Raw genomic sequence first — 22,609 nt, forward strand, 5'->3', positions numbered from 1 at the left:
ATAGGAGCAGAATCACCCCAATATTATGAAAACACACACATGTCAAGATAATCATGTAAAATACGTGTTGAAATTCATTGCTTCTATCATGCCTCCAATTAGAGAGGCATTGAACCGGAAAATGTAAACTAACTGAGCATCCACATTATTTCTTGTGCAGTACAGAAAGAGTTCAAAACAAGGTCAAAGCCCTCCCATATGGGGCTTTTTAGTTGCAGAGGCTGTTTACTAAATGGGATCACCGACTGCCTGGAGGACCACGCTGCTATTTAAAAAAATAAAATAAATTCAGCCTCTAATTTTCTAAAGGTATATGGCACTGTTCACTGCCTAATGAAAAACTGTCCAACTGTGCCACCCATGACTCATATTTTAACTCAATGCTGAATTCTAACTTTCTATTTCAGGCCTGTATGTGTCCATCTGTCTCAGGAACATACTGTTTTTTAATTCAAGTAGCTAAATACCCTTCCATTATCAGCTATAGTCCGTCCAGGTAAATGTTCCACTCTGAAACCCTTGATTGCGAGAGTTGTCAAAGTACAGTTAGTAATTACACATATTGTATTCATATAGGTAAGTGTCAAATTGTGTGTGGATGTGTTTTGTGTGTCAAGAAAGAGCCAGTTACTTTTCTTCAGTCTAGTCGTACTGCTAAACTTATTTTTCTCTTTCTTTCTGTCTTTCCTCAGAAAGGTTTTGGTGTTTGTAAGGCAGTAGGTGAGACTGGAAAAGAAATATTTAGGTCAGGAATGTGGTTGTGTCTCCTCATGGATGGGAGAAGTGGTACTAGATAGGATGAAATAGGGAGGGAGAGGAAGAAAAATACAACTTTTCAGCTCCCCCATGCAGGAGATACAGTTTAGTGCATGTGTATGTATGGACAGATCTCTATTTGTGTTATCTGTTGCCAGTTTTATCTAATCACATCTTTCTGTGCAGTGCAGTGATAAAGTTTAAAGTCTGTGCAATATAACACATATTGTTGCCTGCTTGGTATTATAGACAATAATGTTGTAGCTGTCTGTAGTGTATGCAAGAATGTAATGTTGATAATAGTGTTTGTGAGACAGTGACAGAGTTATGGTTACACTCACACAGACAACAAGCATCTACTACAGCAATCAGCTCTTGGTGGGAATTATTACACTGTGTCTTATCATGGCATGCGTTATACAGATTGTGAATTATTGGCACCGATGCACACATACTTAAATTCTCTCTCCAGCTCAATCATTCACACAACTATAGACACACATACACATGTCCCACTCCCTTCACTCATTCTCCCAGAGGCTCTATCCCTCAGAAACACACACACACACACACACACACACGGTCATACGCTCGAAGGGACGATAGGATGATAGTACAGATGGCATACTAGAGTAATATTCTCCATATGGGAAGGTAATATAGTCAGAGCAGTCGCCTGGGGAGATGGAGAGAGGGAGATTAGATCTGCAGGGAGAAAAACAGAGAGTTTATGTTGTAAATGGCCACAGGATCGTACTGGACTGAATTTGGTATTATAACTATAATAATAGTTATAATATATTATAATAAATGTTGTTACAAAAAGAAAGAATTGTCAATGTCCATTAAGCTACATTATTGTTATATTTTGAATCAGTGTCAGATCATGTTTTATTGTCCCTTCTGTGACATTTTATGTTGTTATCACACACAATCCGCAGATTTACCATATACAGTATACAGTAGGATAGACTTTATAGTAGGTTAGAGCACCTGGCTGTGTGCTGTGAATATTAATAATAAATGTCTTGCTTCGATATTTGATGGACATGGTGTAACTATAAATAAGGAGAGACAGACCTGCAGTAATATAGAGATGTTGAAGTGTTCAAACAATGGTCATGCAAGCAGATTTTAACCCTGGAGAGTCTTGTCAAAAATAACTAATAGGCAACTGATGTACCTTCAAACTGAAAGACTGAATGAATACACTGTATCACTACAGCTATTAACTGATATAGTCTCACCAGCATACTATGCCACATAAATAATGAGAAGTCTACAGCTAGGGAAGAGAGGTTTTACTTTGGTTTTATGAACGCAGATGAACATGATGGGGCTGACGTGAATTGAAAACTACCGCAACCACTGACAATAATAGCTGTGGCAACAGTGACACACTCCTAAGGGAATGGCTGTGTTTGTTCCAGGGTGTGTGGTAGGATCAGCACCATGGATAGCGCTTGTGACAAACATCATCTCTATTGGGCCTAATGGACATGAGTTTTAGACAGATTTTTTAAAACTCCAGCTTAAGTCAAGTAAAGCACTTAATCGGATGTGAATACAGAAATATTAGATTATTAAACTGTGCTTTTATATATTTTATGGTCTGATGAATGCAGTGATTCTGTTTGGCATGGTGCAGCATGAACATGGTACACTTCTGATCTTGTGTCTTTTAAAACCACCCTGTGCATCTTGACCCCTGGAACATAGTCCTGATTAACAGCTTCATCACCATGAGAGCACATCATTAGACCTTTATCAGAACCAGTAAGGATTAGTACTGCTGCTTCACACCATTTGTATTTAACTCATTAAACTGGCAAATTTCGCTACATGACGCTTCTGCCTCATCTGATATAATAAATGAAAAATATGTTAACCAAGCAGTATAAGCATGCCAACGACCTGACCCAGTCATAGACTCACAAACAAATTAACTTCTTTCTTTGAAATCAAATGTCACAAGTGCAGCACATTACCTGCATTTTTGGAACTGAACTAACTGGGAAATGTCTGTTTCATTTAAGTCATCAACAATATGATTCAGTCTCTAAAGGAATACTTCATATCATCACTTTCCATACTCCTCCAAATTGCTTCCTGTTATGTAGAAACAACTCTAAAAGACTTGGGGGTATAGATTGTAGGTTCTTTTTATAGAGCAATAATCTATATTTCATGAAATGACTTCTGCGTTCTGAGCTCTGGATTTTTTGAGTGTTTGGCTGCTTTGAATGCTGGATACAATGCTGCCAGCCGAGAGAAAATACAGAGAGATGGGAGAAAGACATACTGAATAGACACATTATACACAATCCACATATCAAGCTTGGGAAACATGTCTCTTTTTATTAATTGTAACAAGACTGGATATTTCCTTCCAGGCATTGTATAGCAGTGAATTGCAGTATTCACTGAATCTCTGTCCAATATGTGTGTCCCCGCATTTGTGCTCATCCAACCATCCATTGAAGCATTTGTTCATATCCCGCACATGCCTTTGCACATTTTTCTTCATATTTCATTTTGTGTGTGCAATTATCTGCCCTGTTTGTTTGTGCTTATCTACATGCAGACAGCTTAGCCTGAAGAAAGAGAGAGACTGAGTCGTTATCAAACAGAGCTCCTGGAAGCCTGATGTGGAGATAAGGCCCTGAATGTGTATCTGCACATGTGTAATGATGTGTGTATAGAGTATGAGATCAGTGCTGTATGTAAATAGTGTGACTTATGCTAAAAGGAAACAACTGTAGTTGACCTAGGCCAGCCTATGAATCTTTGATCGAATATGATTAACCTCATCTATTAAGATGCAAAAAGATAAGTGTACCCTCCCAAAATGCAAAAAAAGGCAGTGGATAGATTATGAGAAAACTTGTTGTGTAAACTAGGCTAATAATGAGTAAGCTCTTGTTCAGCAGATTTGAGAAATGTCCTGCTGACACAACATTTTTCCACCATCATTTTCCAACATTTTTTAGTTGTTGTTCTTGGTTTATTTCATGTTCCAAAACCAATTACATATTTCTAATTCACACTTATTTATGTCTTTGTTTTTGCCTTTGTATGTGTGTTTTTGTAACAATGCATGAATGAGTTTGCAGTGCAACACTATGCATATTGACTACTGATGTTAAACCTGATTAGAATTTCCTTTTTGACTATTTCTCTGTCAAGGATAAATCTGTTTCAAAGAGCTTTTTAACTAGAACATTCTGCTGCTATGCATCTGATAAACTTGTCTCATTGTGTTCATTGAGCAAATCCTCAGCATTAGATTCATACCCAGGAAAAAAATGTATTAATGAGTGAAAAAGACATTGTAAAGAAACATTCAACAGCCACTACAGCTGTGTATTGAGACTTCTCTTTATGGTGACCACAAATCTTACGCAGTAGCTGCACTGTAATTATACATTTTGCCATCCTAGTATGTACATGTGCATTTGGTACTTAACAGTAGTTGTCATGACTGTATAGAAAGAGAAACCATAGGCTTCTGCTTATGGTTTATTTAACTAATTCTGTTAAAATAATGGACAGCAGGAAATACTGTTTTTGTACTCTCACCTCACTTTAATTACATGAAGGTTGGGTCAGCTGAATCTACATTGTGGATTCATCACTGCTGCTCAGTGTTAGTCTTTTGTATTTTTTCCTCATCTGTCTTTATTCATACACTGTATGTATTTTTTTTTTTTTTACTATAATAGATTGCTGACTTTGTCTTTCACAAAGGTATTCATAAGAGATTCCACTAGCGTACATTTTCCACCCACTTGAGAGTTTGTCTCTGTTACACTGCTGTAGCTGTCAGCTCTGAATATAATTCTCCATAGAGGATTCCTATCATGCTATTTCTGAAAATCTAAAACTTTATGATGTGTTCTCTGTACATTCTTTTTGAAACTATTGAAGAGTTGAGCCATAGCTGATATCAAATCGTAGTGCTTGCAAAGTATCTGATGTGTAAATGACAGGGTTATATTGTCCAATACAGAAGCAGATATTTATGCGTCATGATGTTGAGACCCCCTGTTGGAACCAGGACTGCAAGTAATAATCAGTTTTGTGATCAATTAATCAGCCTAATTGTTTAGATTTACAGATTAATAATTTTTCCTCTAAAATATACGTAAAAATATGTAAAAATGTGACATGAAAAGCAGAAGGATCCACACATGGGAGAAACTACAACCAGCAAATGTTTGATCAATCAGTTATGAAAATAGCTTAGATTAACTTTCTGTCGATTAAGTAATTAGTCATTTAATCACTTCAAGGTGAATTGGAGCACTGGCAAGCCTGAAAATGTGTGCAAACCTTTGTGGCATGTGCCTAAATTGGGTCTTTATTTTCCACAGAAGCACTGAACTAAACTCCAGATCCATGCTTTATTTTTTACATGTTTTTCTTTTCTAATGTTTTTGAACTTAACTAGCAAAGCCACGTCTTGCATTCACATGGCTGCACTTATTCATTTATCAGAGGCCTCTCTGTGCAACATTCTCTATCTTTTTTTAAATTATTTTTTTATTTGTCCGCTGACCTATAAACGGCTCCACTGGAGCAATAGAGATTAAAGGCCTTGTTCAAGGGCACCTCAACAATGTTTGTTGGGAGAAGTTGTAACACCACTGAGTCACTGTTATCCCCTGACCACACTCTAACCAGCCATCCTCTGGTCACAGTCTGTATTCCTCATAAAATCTGCCACCTCCCCAACTGGGTTTTCTTTGACATTTAATCGTGTTTTGCATGGCTAATTCATTAGTTACTGCAGCATTTTGAAGGAATACTCTATAATAATAACTCTTGTGGCAGTAAGTGCTTGTCCATCACACTGAAACTCTACCTGCTCACTCATTGTAATTCTTCAGATGGCAACCTAAGAAAAAGGCTAAAATATACACTGAGATGTTTTGTAATGGGAAGGGGTTTGAAGAGCATGAAGTAACCTTTAGGGCTGTAAGACTTTTGGCAATTCATTATCCCCTTACCTAGAAAGGGCAACATAAAACTGCAATCATAAACCGAGGACAGCGTTCAAAATAGATTAGGTTCACAGTTATTTTTTAGAGGTCAGGTAAACCGCTTATGTGGGCAGCCTAAGAATTTTCACAGCAACATTTTAGCAACATTTTTGGAAAGAGACTAGAAAACGTTATCTGTCCTACATGTGCTGTTTACTCTGGTAAGGCTTACATAGGATGTAGCTCTTTTAGCAATGATCATGTGTTGTCAGGACTCAAAAGAACATGTGTTTGTTTAATAATGAATTTTATGTGTGTGTGCACACTACATACAATTGATGCTATGAAGTGTTATTGAGTTTAACTAAGGTTATGCTGGGCAGTATCAAGGGAAGATAGAAATATATGAGCATGCAGTGTTGGAATCTAAGGCACAATGTCTGTTCATGTGTGTGTCTGTTAAGCTTTCATCAGCAGAGGTTGACTTTTTGCTGCTGCCCTGCAGTGTGTCTGTGTATGGGGAGAAAGTGTAGTTACACTCTGGGGCAGAGCTGCAGATGCTCACAAGAACAAGGAGAAGAAAAGGTCTAGTTCCCCACATACTCCCTCTGTCTATACATCTCTATGACTCTCCTTCTCTTGCTTTTCATTTTCAGGTGATCTTAGGACGTCTAATGTCTTGTTAGTCAAATTCAAATGGGCTAAAAAGTTCTAGGAGATAAATTCAACAACAAACACTTACAGCAGGCTTACTTCTGAATTTTTGTTTTTATTTTTTTAAATTGGGGGTACTGATGATCACCAGTCAGTGTATTGTATGCAGGTGCATATTATCTAAAAGCCAAAGCAATCTCAATGTTTGGTAAACAGAGAGTTAAGTAAGATCAAACGTTTGAGCAACATTTATACCATCAATGATCTGGTATTCCCTCTTGAAAATAAATTCGGAGTGTCTATTTGCACCCTAGACGTATAACAACGTGAAAACATGGCGGACATGCATCTTCCACGCCAACAGAAAAGGGCGAATTTAGAAAGGATTCTTCTCTAATGTTTGTTCTAAAGACATTTCTGGCGGGAAAGTTGTATTATTTTTTTCATAATCTTTCCTCAGTGAATGCATACAAGTGTCAGTTTGTCAGTTAGAAAAAATTTGTCGCCAAGATCTATCTTCCGTATTAGCAAACAAATTGGGTTGTCACATCACTAAGTAGAAAAGAAGCGGTGGTGTAATGGGCAGTGTGTCCGGTATTAATGCAGGAGACCCGGGCTCGAGTCTTTAGTCTGAATTTACAACCTTCAGGTTGTTATATGATGTAAACCAAATCTTGACAGATAAGTCTATGGTTGCCATGGATACCAAATACATTTCAGACCTCTGAAGTCTCAGGCATTGGCCGTGAGACTCGCATTTCAAGCTGCTCTCACTCTCACACGCCACACCTGACATTCTTTCACGCCGGGAAGTGATAGATCTCACCGGACAGAAATTATTATATAATATACAGAAGAGAACAGCGACCTATATTTATCCCACTGTCCTGGTGGGATACGGGAGTCTTCCGCATCTCCAGACGCTCCCCTCCGACATTCAGTCCGCAGCATGCACTCCTAATTGTACTGGGGTGCAAATAGAACACTTTGCTATATATACCAGGGTACAAATAGCATCCACTTCTAATTGTACTGGGGTGCAAATAGCCTTTGCCAAATAAATTAGGGGTTCTATTTGGGGATTTATAGTCATCTGAACACCATTTTTCTATGAGATATCAATCCACATGTTGCCTTACATTAACATGTAACTGATATGTTATAATATGATAGATGCAAGTGATCTAATCTTTCTATTTATAAAGTTGTGATTTGTATTTCCTAAAGTGTCCATTAAAAGTATTAAACATAGTGAATCATTTTTTAACCATAAACTTTGTTGATCTTGACCTGTGACAGCTTTTAGATTGCTACAAAGCAAATACAATTCAGGAAATTTAGTAAATAAATCATCAAACTAAATATCATATTGCTTACAGTATATATTTGACATGTAATGAATTGTATTTCTCCTCATCATTACCAGCAGTGATGTTACAGCCTCACAAAGAGAGTAAAAACACCAGATGGATCACTGGACACAAGAGCAGTGTCACTTCTGAGAGGAAAATGCCTGGCTGCACTTCAAACAGCTGATGTATTGTGTTTGAACATTAGATCTGTACCAAACACATCAAACACTGCTGTATTTTCCCAAAATGTTGCAGATTTTACCAACATTACACTATGGCCTTTCCTGAAAAAAGGTGGTCCAACTCAGTTATGTGGTCAACAGGTGTCCTGCTTTCCTCTCCGAGCATGAAATATCAAAAATGTATTTTACAGGGCAGAGTTTTCTAGTTTGGAGTTTCAGACCCTTTAATTAATTTCCCTACAATTCACACAATTCTGTCACAAGTTGACTATTTACTATAAATCAATTAGCAGAATTCAGCAGATTATGCAAATATTAGTCAGTGTTTGCTTGTTTATTAGAGTCATCTGTCATCTGTCAGTGTCATCTGAGGCTCATTTCAGTCATTGACGACTACATTAGCATTGTAGGTATTACCAGGCAAGTATTCTTTAATGATTATGGTGTTGCTATTGGTATCCCAAACCGTCTGTCTAAGACAATCTGTGTTTATACCCAGGCTGGAGCTCAGCAGGCTCACATACAGTAGCCACAGTCTGGTGATTGGTTTTGACAGAATGCAATTTTGGTCACAATTTTGGACATTTGGCTGGTCTTTTCACAGCCACATTTGAAATGTTTGGTTTTGGAAAATTATTCAACCACAGATTTGATTGTCTGAAAAGTTTCTGCACGTCCACATGAGCTCTTGGCATAAGTGAGTTTCCTTTTGGCTTTTGATTTCAGTGTGAATCAAGCAGCTCGGCTGATTATACAATGCCTTATCATTAAATGTGTTGCCATCTCTGCAATATGTTTACTTCCCTGATTGTGCTATATAATGCTAGTGTATTATTAGTTTCTATAAAAGTATGTGCTTTGTGTTTTGCTTTGTTTTTTAATGTTTTTACTGTAGAGGGGTAATAATTCCTGCACTCAGCTGGTGCCTACACTGCACAGTTCAGAAGTATATGCAGATAATTACCAAATGTCATTAAATATCAGTCAAACAATACATCACATAAGAATCTATTCATGTTCAATAGATCCACAATAATAAAAAAGCACATCATGTTTCACTGATCCCAGTTCAGAAATGCTATCTGTACCTCTATCTGCAGGTAAGCACTTTAGAGTCAGCTGTGGAACAAAGCATTCAGTGACTGTGGGAGCAGGAGACGTATCGCTGAACTGGTACAAATATAGACAAATGCGATTTGGTACTCCTAATTAGTCTTGGGCTCATTTCCAACAAACACCCCCCTTTTTTTAATCTTGCAAGTTAACTCAGCAGGTGCTTGGGTACTAGTCATGGTTCCTACTGTTGCTATGAGACAATATGAGACTACTGTAAGCACAGAGCTCTTTGGATAAAACTGTTATTTTAACTTAAATCACACTGGCACATTCTTGTACAAATATTCCCAGCTCTTAGCACATTAAGCAGCAGCAAAGACAATCCTCCACTCACAGTATGTGTGCATACTCACTGCAAACTTCAAAGATAAATGAAATGTGCATTAATTAGCAAGAACGGAAAAGGCTATTTAATTAAAATGTAATTGTGCATACCTGGTTAATTTGTTCAGTTGTTTTAATTGTACAAAATATGTAACAAAAATAGCTAAAATGTCAATTTAAACTTTGCAAATAACTGGATGTGTTTTGCAAAGATGTATAGTCTTACATCTCATCTGTGGCACTAATGGCACAATGGCCTACATGGAAATAAATAACTAAGGTGATGTCTTGTTACTTGATAATATGTGTAGAGGATTAGTAAGCACTGAAAGCTGAGGGGAGGATCACTCTAAAATGCAAAATGACTGAAAAAAATGCCTTCAATGCTTAATCAGGGGAATGTGATGCAACTAATACGTTTCAGGCTTTTATGTACTTACATACGTACGTGTGCAGTATATTCCCCCTCACTCTCGTTTAGAATAAAAAGCATAACTGGCATTCTTATTTATGTTATATAGTGTATAATATAGTCTGTAAGCTACAGTAATGTACCTCATCAGTACAGACCTCACATGCATTTTTTACACTATATATAGACAGGGGTTAGTGTAGCATACCTCAAATATGCTGAAGTGGCAAATAGCATCTTTAAGATTTAATGTAGATAGCATCAAAGAATCTATGGTTCCTTTTAAATTATGAATCTTTAATGATGACTTTTTACAAACCCTGTCAATGTTTTTTTTTTATGTGAGTAATCTAAAGGTAGTGTGATAGCTGCTGCCATCTTACAACACATTGTTTAGTTTGTAGAAATGGATTGTCCTTATATACAGCATCTCCTTCTCTACATTATCACACACACACACACACACACACACACACACACACACACACACACACACACACACACACACACACACACACACACACAGCATATGTTGTGCGATGCTCAGCCAGGGGAAAGCAATTTGGAGATTAAAGTCTTACTCGAGGACACTTCAACATGTGGACATGAGGATCCAGGGTCAAACCACGACTCAACAACAGTAAAAGTCTAAAACACTGACATCCCACTCTACCTCCTGAAAGACAGCGGGCTCAGCATGTACTGTTTTACTGATAAGTGAGTTCAAATTGGATTGAATTGAATTGAACTGACCAAATCAAAACAAGTCAAATTGAAGTGAACTGAATAGAATTGTAAGTCAAAGACATGAGAGGCCAGAGTACGGAGCGAGATGGAGAAGACAGAGGAGACTAGCAGGGCAATGAGATGGATGGACTGAAGAGAGAATGAGGGAAAGCAAGGTGAGGAGTGAGACAGCAGGAGAAATGGGCGGTGGAATGTCATTTTCTTCTGTTAAATTACTGCTCTGTTTATCTTGTGAGCACACTCAATCACTGCAGACCTACTCAGCTGGAAGGGTACGCACACACAAACACCTGTGTGTGTGTGTGTGCCACACATGCAAGTACACAGGGATGAGGACTTATTTTTATTACTTTTTAGGACATTCTATCGAGTCATATTTTCCCATTTCTTGTTTTTATGAGGAAGGAAAAGGATATAGCAGGAATGTGTCTGTTTCATCTCAAAGGTCCCATGAGAGCCCACATTCAATTCACATCCAATATCTCTCTCTCTCTCTCTCTCTCTCTCTCTCTCTCTCTCTCTCTCTCTCTCTCTCTCTCTCTCTCTCTCTCTCTCTCTCTCTCTCTCTCTCTCTCTCTCTCTCTCTCATTGTATACTCATAAATTGTATTGTCAAAGAAGAAGGTCAGAGGTAAAATGAAAGTGATAGAGGCAACAAGACATTCAACTGTTTTTACAGCAGGAAACCATAGTAAAAGAAGGTTACACTTGTCCCTGACAGCTTCGCAATCTGTTACACTATCTGCATCATTGTGTATTCGTCAGTGTTCAGAGCTTACTTATGGGATAAGCTGGACCACTTTGTGTGTATACAGTTTCCCAGCCAATACTGGAACTCAGAGTAGTAATCTTCATTGTTTCTTAGTTACTTTCTTGGACTTGCAGGGTGTTAAGAGTGATAACTGAGCAACTGTATTGTTTTCGTGTGGAAGGAGCGCCAGATGCAGCACCACCTTCGACATTGAACACTAATCCAAATCCTCACTGCTGCATTGAAAGTTGAAATTAGCTGAATTTTGTCACCGTTTTTCTGCTGACCTTTCAAACAACTTTCATTTATAAGTAGTACTTTTATAAACATGGAGGCACAATTTGATATATGTATGTATCTGAGATTTTAGAACCAGTATTATATTCCCAACTTTGTATGTTCATGCACACTGTAATAATATAAAAACCCCAACTGCTTTCTGAGTGATTGCAGTATGAGCACTTATCATGTTTACACACTCTTAAGGAGCAATCACTTCAAAAAGTATCGCAACAAAGACATCCACTTCAAAAATGCCCATAGATAAATCATGTTGGGGAAAAATGGCTTAATGCACCTGAGGCTGTCAGGCCCAAGTGTGAAATTGACAAGATGAGAATATTTGAAGATGTATGCATGGTTTCAAAACCGCATATAAAAAAAAAGCACATCATCAGAGAGGAGTGCATGACAAGTGTGCCATACCATGAGAAACCAATGTGTTTTTGCAGGTTTCTCTGTGTGATCGCTCCCTCAGGGGGACATGAAAGTAGAGTACTTACATTTAGTATGAGTCTAGCATAGTGAGCGAGTTACTCCTCCCCTCATCACTTTCTTCCCCTCTCCTTCTCTCCCTGCCTGCTGTGATGAATGGTTTTGATATCAGCTGTGTGTGTGTGTGTGTGTGTGTGTGTGTGTGTGTGTGTGTGTGTGTGTGTGTGTGTGTGTGTGTGTGTGTGTGTGTGTGTGTGTGTGTGTGTGTGTGTGTGTGGACCAGGTATTCCTCATGTTGTAGGGACGTAAATCTGTTTATATAGTCATGTTGTGGGGAATCACCTCCTTCATGGGGCCAAAAAGCAAGTTCCCTTTTGTAAATCATTAATTTATGGGTGAAGACTTTAGTTAAAGTCAAAGTCAGGATAGGGTTATTTAAAGGTTAGGGTAAGTGTTAGCCATGTGGTGGTTACGGTTATGGTTAGGAAAAGTCTCCAGGAAATGAATGAAAGTCAACGTAATGTCCTCTGAAGCGATGGAAACAAGACTGTGTGTGTGTGTGTGTGTGTGTGTCTGTGTGTGATGAATGACTGTGTTCATACCGGACAGGCCCGTAGGGCTTTAGCTACGGTTAGTAGTGCTTAAAGTTGACTGGAGTAAAAAGGCTCTCTGTCACATCTTTCCCTCTTTCTCTCTCATACACACACACATGCACACATACACACACACACATATGCACACACAGATTAGCCCTGTTTAAAGGACTGTGTCCTACGGGAACACAGCACAGTACTATGACAGGTGACATGTAGCTTCCCTCTCTTATCTTTTTCTTGCCTCTCTCTTCCTCTCTCTATCTTTTATCTCTGTGGCTGCAGACCTCATTGGTAAGCCAAAGTTTTTGCAGCACATTGTCAATATTATAGCTCCAAGTGTGTGTGTGTGTGTGTGTGTGTGTGTGTGTGTGTGTGTGTGTGTGCGTGTGTGTGTGTGTGCAGTGTGTGTGTGTGTGTGTGTGTGTGTGTGTGAATGCATGTTTAACTATTGTATCATGCTGTGAGCTGATACGCTACGAGCCGCTGTTTTGCCGTGAGCTTCTTTTTGACGGGTACAGTATTACAAGATTTATAACATGCCTCAATGAACACAGGTCCTAAGGACATTTTTTATAATGCTGCCATGAAAACAAGAACTGTTTTTCTTTAAAGAGCATTACATTTAGAAATGTAGAATGCTTTGCCGCAGTGACACAACAATTTCTGGATCTCACAAACCAAACAAAACAATGTCATTAAAGTGCGTATAACGGCCACTTAACCAAAATTATTAATAATCCTGCTGTGGTCAAATGCTATACAGCACATCATAGTTCATAATGTTGTTGCAGCTCAATTTAGAAAATGGATTCATTTTGAACTCTGTTTTTAATATAATCTGATGTGCATGCCAATTTAGCAAACAAGGTCATTAGTGTGTCCACTTTAGTGGCTTTATTATTGTTTTAGTCCAAGGATTCTCTGCTTGTGGTTAATTATTTGAAATGTTTTTGTCAGCTGTGTGTGCTTATAACATCAAGTACTGGTTGGATACATCATACTTTACTAGCCTCTCAAGGCTTTACCTAATATACTGTTATTGTAGGACTGCCACTGGTTATGTTAGGCTCCAATTCCAGGAAAACACGTAGAATAGTTCATATCAGCAGTTTTGTGGGTAATATCTCCCTGATGCTTTGATGGAAGAGCAACAACTCTCACTGCGTGTTATTGCCTTAGACAAGCCTTATGTTCCAACCAATGTGCTGAGCTAAGAGATATAAACTTGAGACACTAATGAGATGTCACCAAAATGTGTTCATTTCCTTATGACTTTACACAAAAAGAAACAGAAGTGCTGATTGGTCATATCCATGGCTCATTTGACTGAGATCATAACAGCTACAACCGACACAAGTGTTCAATCTCCTTTGCATATAATTCCATTCGCATCTTATTTTTCTTGTCACTCTCCATTTTCACTGTTGACTAATGAAGAGAAATGCCACAAACTTAACACTGAATGGAATTTTTGAAGCCCATCATTTCCCTAATGTGATGGCTTCACAGTACATTACAACAGGGTGTTAAAAACTAAGGTGTAAAATCCCCAAATGGCTATTTATGAAGTGTAAACTTTACATTCTCATCAGCCATTTGGTATTTATAAAGCAGAAAGATTTTTCCCCAAACATTACTACTGCTTAAATTATATGCATTTTCCAGATTTCCATGTAATGCATGTCATGTCTTAACTTATTGGTCTCTCGCTGTTCATGTAAGCAGAAAGTTAAGCAGATTATTCATTTTTCTGTCCATTTTCCATACCACTTTGACAGGTTGTCAATCTATCACATCAACACACACAGAATGATAAACACAGTAACACCTGCGGGAAATACAGAGTTGCCAGTTCACCTGACTTGTATCATGTCTAGAGGGAGAACATCCAAAATGTAAAACTTTTCAAGAATAAAAAGACTAAAAATGTTAAAATGTCAGTTGAAAAGCAAACAGTAAATCTATTATTCTAGCAGCAGCAAACATACAAGTCTCTGAAGGTTTTATGCACCATCAATCAATAGAAGAAAACTAATCATAGAAGTAAATAGACAATCAAAGAATACTATGAAAAGAAACTAAATAATGTTAATATATTAATAATGTTATAGCCAGCTGGGAGGATGAGTGAGGAAAGAATCCATCATCATCCCTTTTGTATACTTAATATTTCTCGTTTTGTGATTGTTATTGAATTCTCATCTCGTCACAGCCAGCCGTAAAATTGATCGTTTTTTTTTTACATTTTAAAGTGCCCTCAAGTGAGAATTGAATCCTTACACTGCATGGTGGTTGATTTTCTTTGACTGCATAAGGGAAGAAGACATATGTCAGCAACTATTAGCATATTCACTAACTGCGACAACACCAAAGGCCATACAGATAGCTGCATTCCTCTTGGGTACCTCTCCTCATTTTCCCCAATCAGTACTTTTATTCTTAGAAGCTTTATTCATGCAGCCTGGAGGGACAAGGCCTGGAGGAGAAGCCAGGGGAGAAAAAAGAGGGGGGAAGAACAGGTGCAGAGTAGTGGAAAGATGTGATCAAAGTGAATAAAGAAGTGTAGTTTGCCAGTTTTACCCAGGAGCTTTTTTCTGCTGATGTCCCTCACCTTTGACCCCACATTCAGTCCTGTATTCTTACCTGTGCCAAAAAAGAGGTCTATTCTGGATGGCCTTTGAGGCAGCAGCTTTTTTATCCTTGTGCTAGTGTGTACTCATTTACCAACACATGCAGACACACAAAGAGCTGTGAGAGCATTTAAGGACTAATTTCCAGCCTTTTTCTATCCCATAACTGGCTTGCAGAGCAGCATTTCCACACTCTTTCTCATTCTACAGTTGCTCTGTTTGTGTATCTTTCTCTCTCTGCAGTGTCTGCTTGGCAGAAATACTCTCTCCTTACTGTCAGAGCCCCTTGTGGGTTTCAGAACCATTCTCTTCCTTTCCCGCTTTCTTGCGCTCTCTATGTTTCTTCTGTCCTTCCCTCACTGAAAAGAACTGAAGCTCCCTTTTTCTCTCAGCTTGAGGCAGTTTCGTGAAAGAGGGAAGATAGACAGACAGGCAAAGGAGGCAGACAGAGGAATGAATGGCCTCATTCACAAGCGCAGAGAGCTAGATACACACAGCTACAGCACAGCGCACAATACCCTATCACTCTCAATAATCACTGGCCTGTTTATGAAGCTGTTGCATCTCAGTTATCTTGTAAACTATGTTCTCGTGGAGAGGATCAGATATGAAATCCATATGGTGGCTAAACTCCCCCGCCAGACTATTGATTGTCAAGCTTTATCTTTTATTTTGGCTTTATAATGCTGCTGATGAGCACTCTTGAGGCCTGTTGTCAGTATTTATTTATTTTTATGTCTCATTAACTGAACACCACATTGTGACATATTTTATATCATTAAATCATTTTTTATTAAACCAGAAATAATTTAGCCATATAGAACAATATATAATCATATGAAACTACTGGTTTCCTTGCCTGAAAATGATGATGACCAAATCTTGAAATGCTCTACTGTATGTCTTCTTATTATTGCCTATGTTGTTATAAATTATATATCGTCCACCAGGAAGTGTGCTCGCTTCCTAAGAATATTGATCTTCAGGCCTTGTCATGTTAACACTGCTGCTCAAGATGGATGACAAGTTGCTATCTGGTTTTAAAATAATCGCTCCATGTTTATCTTGAGATGAACCTCATGAAGGAGCATATATTTGGCTATTTCAGGTCTGTTTTTTGTAAAACACCCTGCAAAATAAAAAATAAATGCATTATTTTTGAGACAAAACAAGAGGTGCCAGTGCTTTTCTCTGGGTAGTTGCCCCATCTATGTTGTAGTGTAGAGTCACAAATATGAAATCCATATAGTGACTGTACTCTCTGCCAGAAACTATTGATCTGCAGACTTTGCTTTCTGTCTTGTCTACATAATGCTCCTCTTTAACACAGAAAGTGCCATTGTCAGTATAAAAGTAGTGTTTCGCTATCTGTACAGAGAGAACATTTACATATTTTTTATCTGAAATATTTGGTTGTGCTCTTTATGGGCTATTAGTGAGTAGAAGATTTCTACATTTTCGGATAATGTTATAGTGTTTAAGAATGACATATTCATATAAGGCATGAAATGAAAAAACATGCTATTTATAAATGTAATCATGCTGTACTTATTTGTTATGTTACAAACAGCTGTCGCAACCGGCTCCATAATGCTTTTATCGTTAGCTAGCGTAGCCTTAAGTCGGTAATTAGCACTGCTTTCTAGGTTACTCTACTGGTTCACCTCCAAGATAACAAATGTAATGTGTTGCACATTTCCCACATGGCATGAATACATGTTCATAATATTGTTGTGATTATTTTTGCTCATATTGTGTTCATGTAATGTGCAGCTACAGAATACCAGACTCAAGAACAATTTGCCCATCTTTAATTTCATGGATAACATTTTTTTTGTTTTACCAACGGCCTGCAGTGAAAGTTCATTCATACAACTATAGCCTCAATACAAACAATGTATACGGTGAGAATTTTGAGGTTTGTCGCCATTAATATCCAAGTGTAGGATAAAAGCTGCACTTTATGTAGTTCAGTGGACAGATGGATGGATGAGGGACAGAGGAAGGAGTTAGGTATCCAGAGCTGGAGCAAGTAAGACATATTTCTTTGTAGCCCTTGGCTTAGAACTAATTCAAGGTACATTTAACATAATTTCACAAAAGTAACCACCATTTATGTCTAGTCATTATCAAGTCTTCAATTTCTTAGCTTTGTCATATTGTTTCCACTTCCATCTTCGTATATTATACAATCACTGTAGAAATTCCACCACGTGCTTTAACACTCCTAATCTGTTCAAAAGGGGTTTTACAACTTTAGTCAAATTTGACCTGCATTTGAATTCATTATAAAGTACTGGAAAAACACTAAATATCATCCAGTAATGTATATTTTTTCAAATCATTTCTTGTTTAAGTTGCTATACTGTAGCTTTTCTCTGTAAGAAGGACTGTACTTAAACATTCATCCAGTAGCTTCCTTCTCTCAAGGTTACTACTGTAAAAGACTTAAATGTGAAATGTCAGTGTAAGGTACTGAGTGGTAGATTTCCTCCTAATTATATTGCTCATAAAAGCATATTATTTGCATTTATCTTCCGTCACCCACTAGGTATTGCTGCATTGTACTTTAGGTGACTCTGAGCAATGCCAGAAAAAAATACACCTTACTTTATTTGAACTACTTTATATTCCTTATTTCCTCCGGTGCTTCCTTTGTCCTGGCCTTTACCTGCAGGTAATGAGAAGTTGTCGTGTTTCTGCTCTGTTTCTGTGGTTTTCTGGAGAGTGTCACAGCCACTAGATAGTTGTTATTCAGACTAATGGTTGAGAAGCAACCGCAACTCTGAAGGTTTTCTGTGTGTGTGCGTGTGTGCGCGTGTGCGCGTGTGTGTGTGTGTGTGTGCTGGAGGAGAGGTGCTTCTGCTTTTGTATGTTCAAATTATGCATAGGTGACTGCTTGTGTTGTGTGGTGCTGTAGTGCAGTGACAGTAAAATCAGTGGCAGGTTTATTTGTAAGCATCCATTCTTGCCGTCATGTGAAATACAAACAAGCAGCCGGTCTAGAGACATACTGTAAGCACTACTGAAAGAGGTAAACAAGGCGGGATGGAGGGAGGCAGGAAAAGAGGGATGGGAGGAATATGATAGTGAGCAAACTTATTGAAAACAATACCAGAGAAACAAAGCATACTAAGATATTAGTCTGGAAAGTATTATACAGCTTGAGCCTGATATTTTCTCCCCTGTTATGCAAATTAGCTATATTTGAATTTGAAAAATAAACAAGAAATGAGGAAATATGCAGAGTAAGCACATGATTGAGAGGGCTTTCTAAATGCACAGAAACACAAATGAAATGAACCAGAGAGAGACGTGGATAGCTGCAGAAGATGCAAGAGGATGATATACCATAAAGAATAATGCCAATAAAGGAGTGGATGTCTAAAAGAGATTCATGGAGAGGTCTGAACAGAGAAATAGAGAGGTTTAACAGACAGATTGAGTAATTAAAAACAATAAAAAGAAACTGAGATGTACACCAAAAAAAATCAAACATGGAAATGCTGAGAAAACAAGCAAGGGGGAGGCAACAATAGGTTAAGGTAGAAGAAGTCCCAGGAGACCTATTGTTTCTGATGCTTTTACTGTGGTGATGATGCACCATGCCGCTGGTCCCCTCCTCTCATTAAAGCCTTATGAAGCAAGCTTAGCACACATTTTATTACAATGACGCCACTGTCTGGCACATTCCAGCCTTGCGGCTGGGTGGTGGTGGAGTATGTTGCAGTGAAACAAGCCCATGGAGACACACATCAGAAAGGGAAAGATGGGAAAAAGAAAGGATGAGAGAGTTAGAGAGGCAAAGCCAGGATCACAAGGTATAGGCATAAAATAAGGGAATGACGAGGTGAAAGATAGGAGAAAGCAACAGAGGAAGAGAGAGAGTGCATTAATAGAGAATGAGACATACATAGAGATGTTCTGTATGTGCTTTGGGCCTGTGTGTATGTCTGTATGGCAGATATCTTGGTAATGTGTCAAAACCGAATGGTTTGGGATTAAGGCTATCAATATTTCCTTAAGTTTTGATGAAGACCTAGGAGGAGGATGGAAAATAAGATGTGCACAGAGTGATGTCAAAACTGCATTTAGGCCAGTAGTTTTTTTTCTTACAAAGTTTCAAAAAAAGTAATAAACTGGCAGCTCGCAGATTGCTACACATGACAGATCACATGTGCAATGCTTTATTTTTGTTCTGCCACTTTTTTCCAGTTCGTGCCCAAAAACAGCTGATCTCTAAAAATTAAAAAAAAAGAAAGATCTAAAAGCAAGGAAATGATGCCACTATATTGCATGGCAATGCTATCACAGTAATTCAACTGTGTGTCCATTCTCCGTTGCCCCAAGACTGTGAAAGGAAATCATTTCTCTTAGCCAAGAACCATCAGATCAGTCACATGATCAAAAATGAATGCCAAGTATAATTTTGTGTGTTTCAATCTGAATATATACACACATTGGACCAAACTGTCTCTGTTTGCTGTTCACTTCAACCCCTGTTATTTTGTTATTTTGATTTGTTCATATCCTCTGCGCATTAATTACGATATCAACCTAAATGACTTAGTGCAAATCTTTGTGCATTCTGTCACGGTAAAATATTGCACCTGTCATTTAGCAGTTTATCACACACAGCCCCATCTCTGTAATCATCTTTTATGTTATGCTACGCTATGCTATGAGCTCTGAAGTTTCAAATAAAAGCTGGAAATGCTTCAAAATTCAAATTGGAAGACACTAAATATGTTAACTTTGAGGACACCATGACTCAGCTCCTGCTGAATGACGCATGCTAAGTAGGCTACGTAGTATGCTAGTTCTCTGAATTGAAGACATTCAGCTCCTGTCATAATCGGAGACTAAATCCCTGCCTTATCGCCTCCTGGGTGCAGAGGCCTCGGCTTTGTTTAATTGCCACAAGCCGAACCGTCAAAGCTGCATCTCCCTCAGTGTTTACCCCCACTGAGGCTTATAGCTGATAATGGAATTACTCTGAGTCCCAGGAGGAGGGAGAGAGGGAGGAACAGAAAGAGGGGTAAAGAGGAGGCAGTCATAGAAGGAGAAAGGGAGAGCAGATAAAGGAAAGTGGATGGTGGAAGCGGAAAGAGAGTGGATGGATGTAGCGTCCACCATGAAAGAAGAAAGAGAAAAAAGGTGTGAGATGAAGTGATGTGTAGAGATCACAAGAGGGAGGATGAGAAAAGGGGTTACGGAGTAATGGCTGGCCATTGCTAAAAGCAAAGCCAGCAGTCTTACTGTTTACTCCAGTGTGACGTATCACATGGTGGGGAGTGAATAATGATTCAGCATATAGCTCAAGCTCAAAACATGCTTGCCTGGAAGAAGGATGAATGGGGCTGAAGAGAGGAAATGGGTGTTAGAGAATGTGGACGGACAAAGAGGAACATTAAAGAGTGTAAAAACGACACACACTTTTGGACGCTTGACTTGCTGGATTCTTGTGCACATTTTGGTAGATTTGTCAGAATATGCAGGACTCACTGATTCCCACATTATTTTTGTTCAAACACTCTTTCAGTGGTACCGTGCAGATGAACGACAAACAGAGAGCTGAAGACAGATTTTTGCTGAAGTGAGATAGCAGAGGACGTCAGTGCTTTTCACTTGCCTTTCCGTCATGGATGAAAGCTTTGGGGTATTTGAAGAGTTACAGTGTTGTAGTGGAAAATGACTTCACATCTGAAGTGAGCTCGCGGCTCGGTCAAGGGTTTTGTATGTGTGTGTGTGTGTGTGTGTGTGTGTGCATGGATGAATCTTAAGGATTTTAAGCTCTCGGCAGGTGGGGTTATTTGACTGTAATTTCCCTAACAACTGTATAAGTAACCGTGCCAGTTTTGGCTAGTGGGAATGATTTCGTGCTAGTCAGACATTTTGAAAATTGCTTGCCAGGGGCTTATAGGGTAGTCTGATTTCCACTCATATTCGCACAAATGTGTGTGCTCATACTCATAACTACATGTACCAGTATGTGATATGGCAGGGAGGGATTTTGCTTATTTTGAATCTGTTCTCTGTTGTTCTGGATGAAATAAAATTGTTTTTTCAGAGGAAACTCGACAGGACAGATGTCAATATGATTAAAATCCTTAGGTTTCTCTCATTTTTATCTGGCTGGTTTGGTAAACTCATCACTCTTATGAATGCTCACACACCACTCAAAGGGTGCTGTATGTGGGTCTAATTAGTAATGGGAAGGTATAGCTGACACAAGCTAAAGCTGTTGGATCATTAAAATGGTTGACATATTTAACCAAAATCCACAGTGTGAATTTAATTAAGGGCCATGCATCTTGCCTTTCCCCCCTCTTATTTGTTCTTTTATACTCTGTTCATTTGCAAAATCAATGCAAAGCTTTCAGAATCATTGTCATTGAGTATATTTTCTAACAGTGTTCCCTAATTTGTCTCCATTCACCCCATTTCTTCCGTCCTTCTAATCCAAATACCCCACCCTCCTCCATTTATCCTCTCCTTTCCTCCTCCATTTCTCTCTCCCATCTTCATTCCTCACATCAGTCTGTTCTCAGTATTCAAGGGGAGTCTTCGCTATCTTCGGCCTTTATGACAAGCGCTCAGTGAACACGCTGACGTCGTTCTGTGGGGCCCTGCACATCAGCCTAGTGACGCCCAGCTTCCCCACTGAGGGAGAGGGCCAGTTCACCCTGCAGCTCCGGCCGTCCATCAGAGGAGCTTTGCTGTCACTGTTGGACCACTACGACTGGAGCCGATTTGTCTTCCTCTACGATACAGACCGAGGTAAATGCACAGATACGTGTACACATAAATACATAAACAAATGATAAAAAGCGCTGTTGATAGAAAAATAAAAATTCTCACACAATTTGTTTGCCATAAATATATTGTTTCCCCAAAATTAATTTTTTTCAAGCTCGTGGAAAATGTTTTAAAACATAAGGGGAAAATCTACTCCCTGCATTTCAGAATAAGTGTTATTTATGGACCCTTAACCTGATAGAGTCCAAAAAAACCCCAATATTAGTCTTAATTGGCCAGGGAGTTAAGGGATTTAATGTAATAATACGCATGACTAAAGTGAGTTTATTTATCAAGTATATGATTTTGATGGTACATTTATTTAATTCTACCAGTTATCATAAAAGTGCAGCAAGTGGCATCCTTTTGTTGTAACGACGACATTGCTATACCAACTCTCATCTGCTTTCGCCTCCATTTTCCTTCCTTGTTGGTTTTTCAGTGAAAGGTCAAAGATGGCTTTGGGGGAAAATATGCAAAAGAGGCTTTAACTCATTATTATAGTCTACACTCACTGCATACTAAAAAAGTCCAAATGACTGTAACTGTCCTTATGGCACCACCAGAGATTCGTAAGCTCTGCTGTGATAACTAGA

At 38.6% G+C, this 22,609-nt stretch overlaps 1 protein-coding gene across 2 annotated transcripts in view; it reads left to right on the forward strand.

The window, feature by feature from the left end:
• gria4a (glutamate receptor, ionotropic, AMPA 4a) overlaps nt 1–22,609 on the forward strand; it is a 98,764-nt gene that overhangs the window by 18,790 nt on the left and 57,365 nt on the right. For both annotated transcript variants that reach the window (XM_062419787.1, XM_062419788.1), the window contains exon 3: nt 21,756–21,995. In XM_062419787.1, the coding sequence (XP_062275771.1) occupies nt 21,756–21,995 (240 nt within the window). The remainder of the gene's footprint in view (nt 1–21,755; nt 21,996–22,609) is intronic.

This window comes from Scomber scombrus, chromosome 5, assembly GCF_963691925.1.
Source record: "Scomber scombrus chromosome 5, fScoSco1.1, whole genome shotgun sequence".
Lineage (NCBI taxonomy): Eukaryota > Metazoa > Chordata > Actinopteri > Scombriformes > Scombridae > Scomber > Scomber scombrus.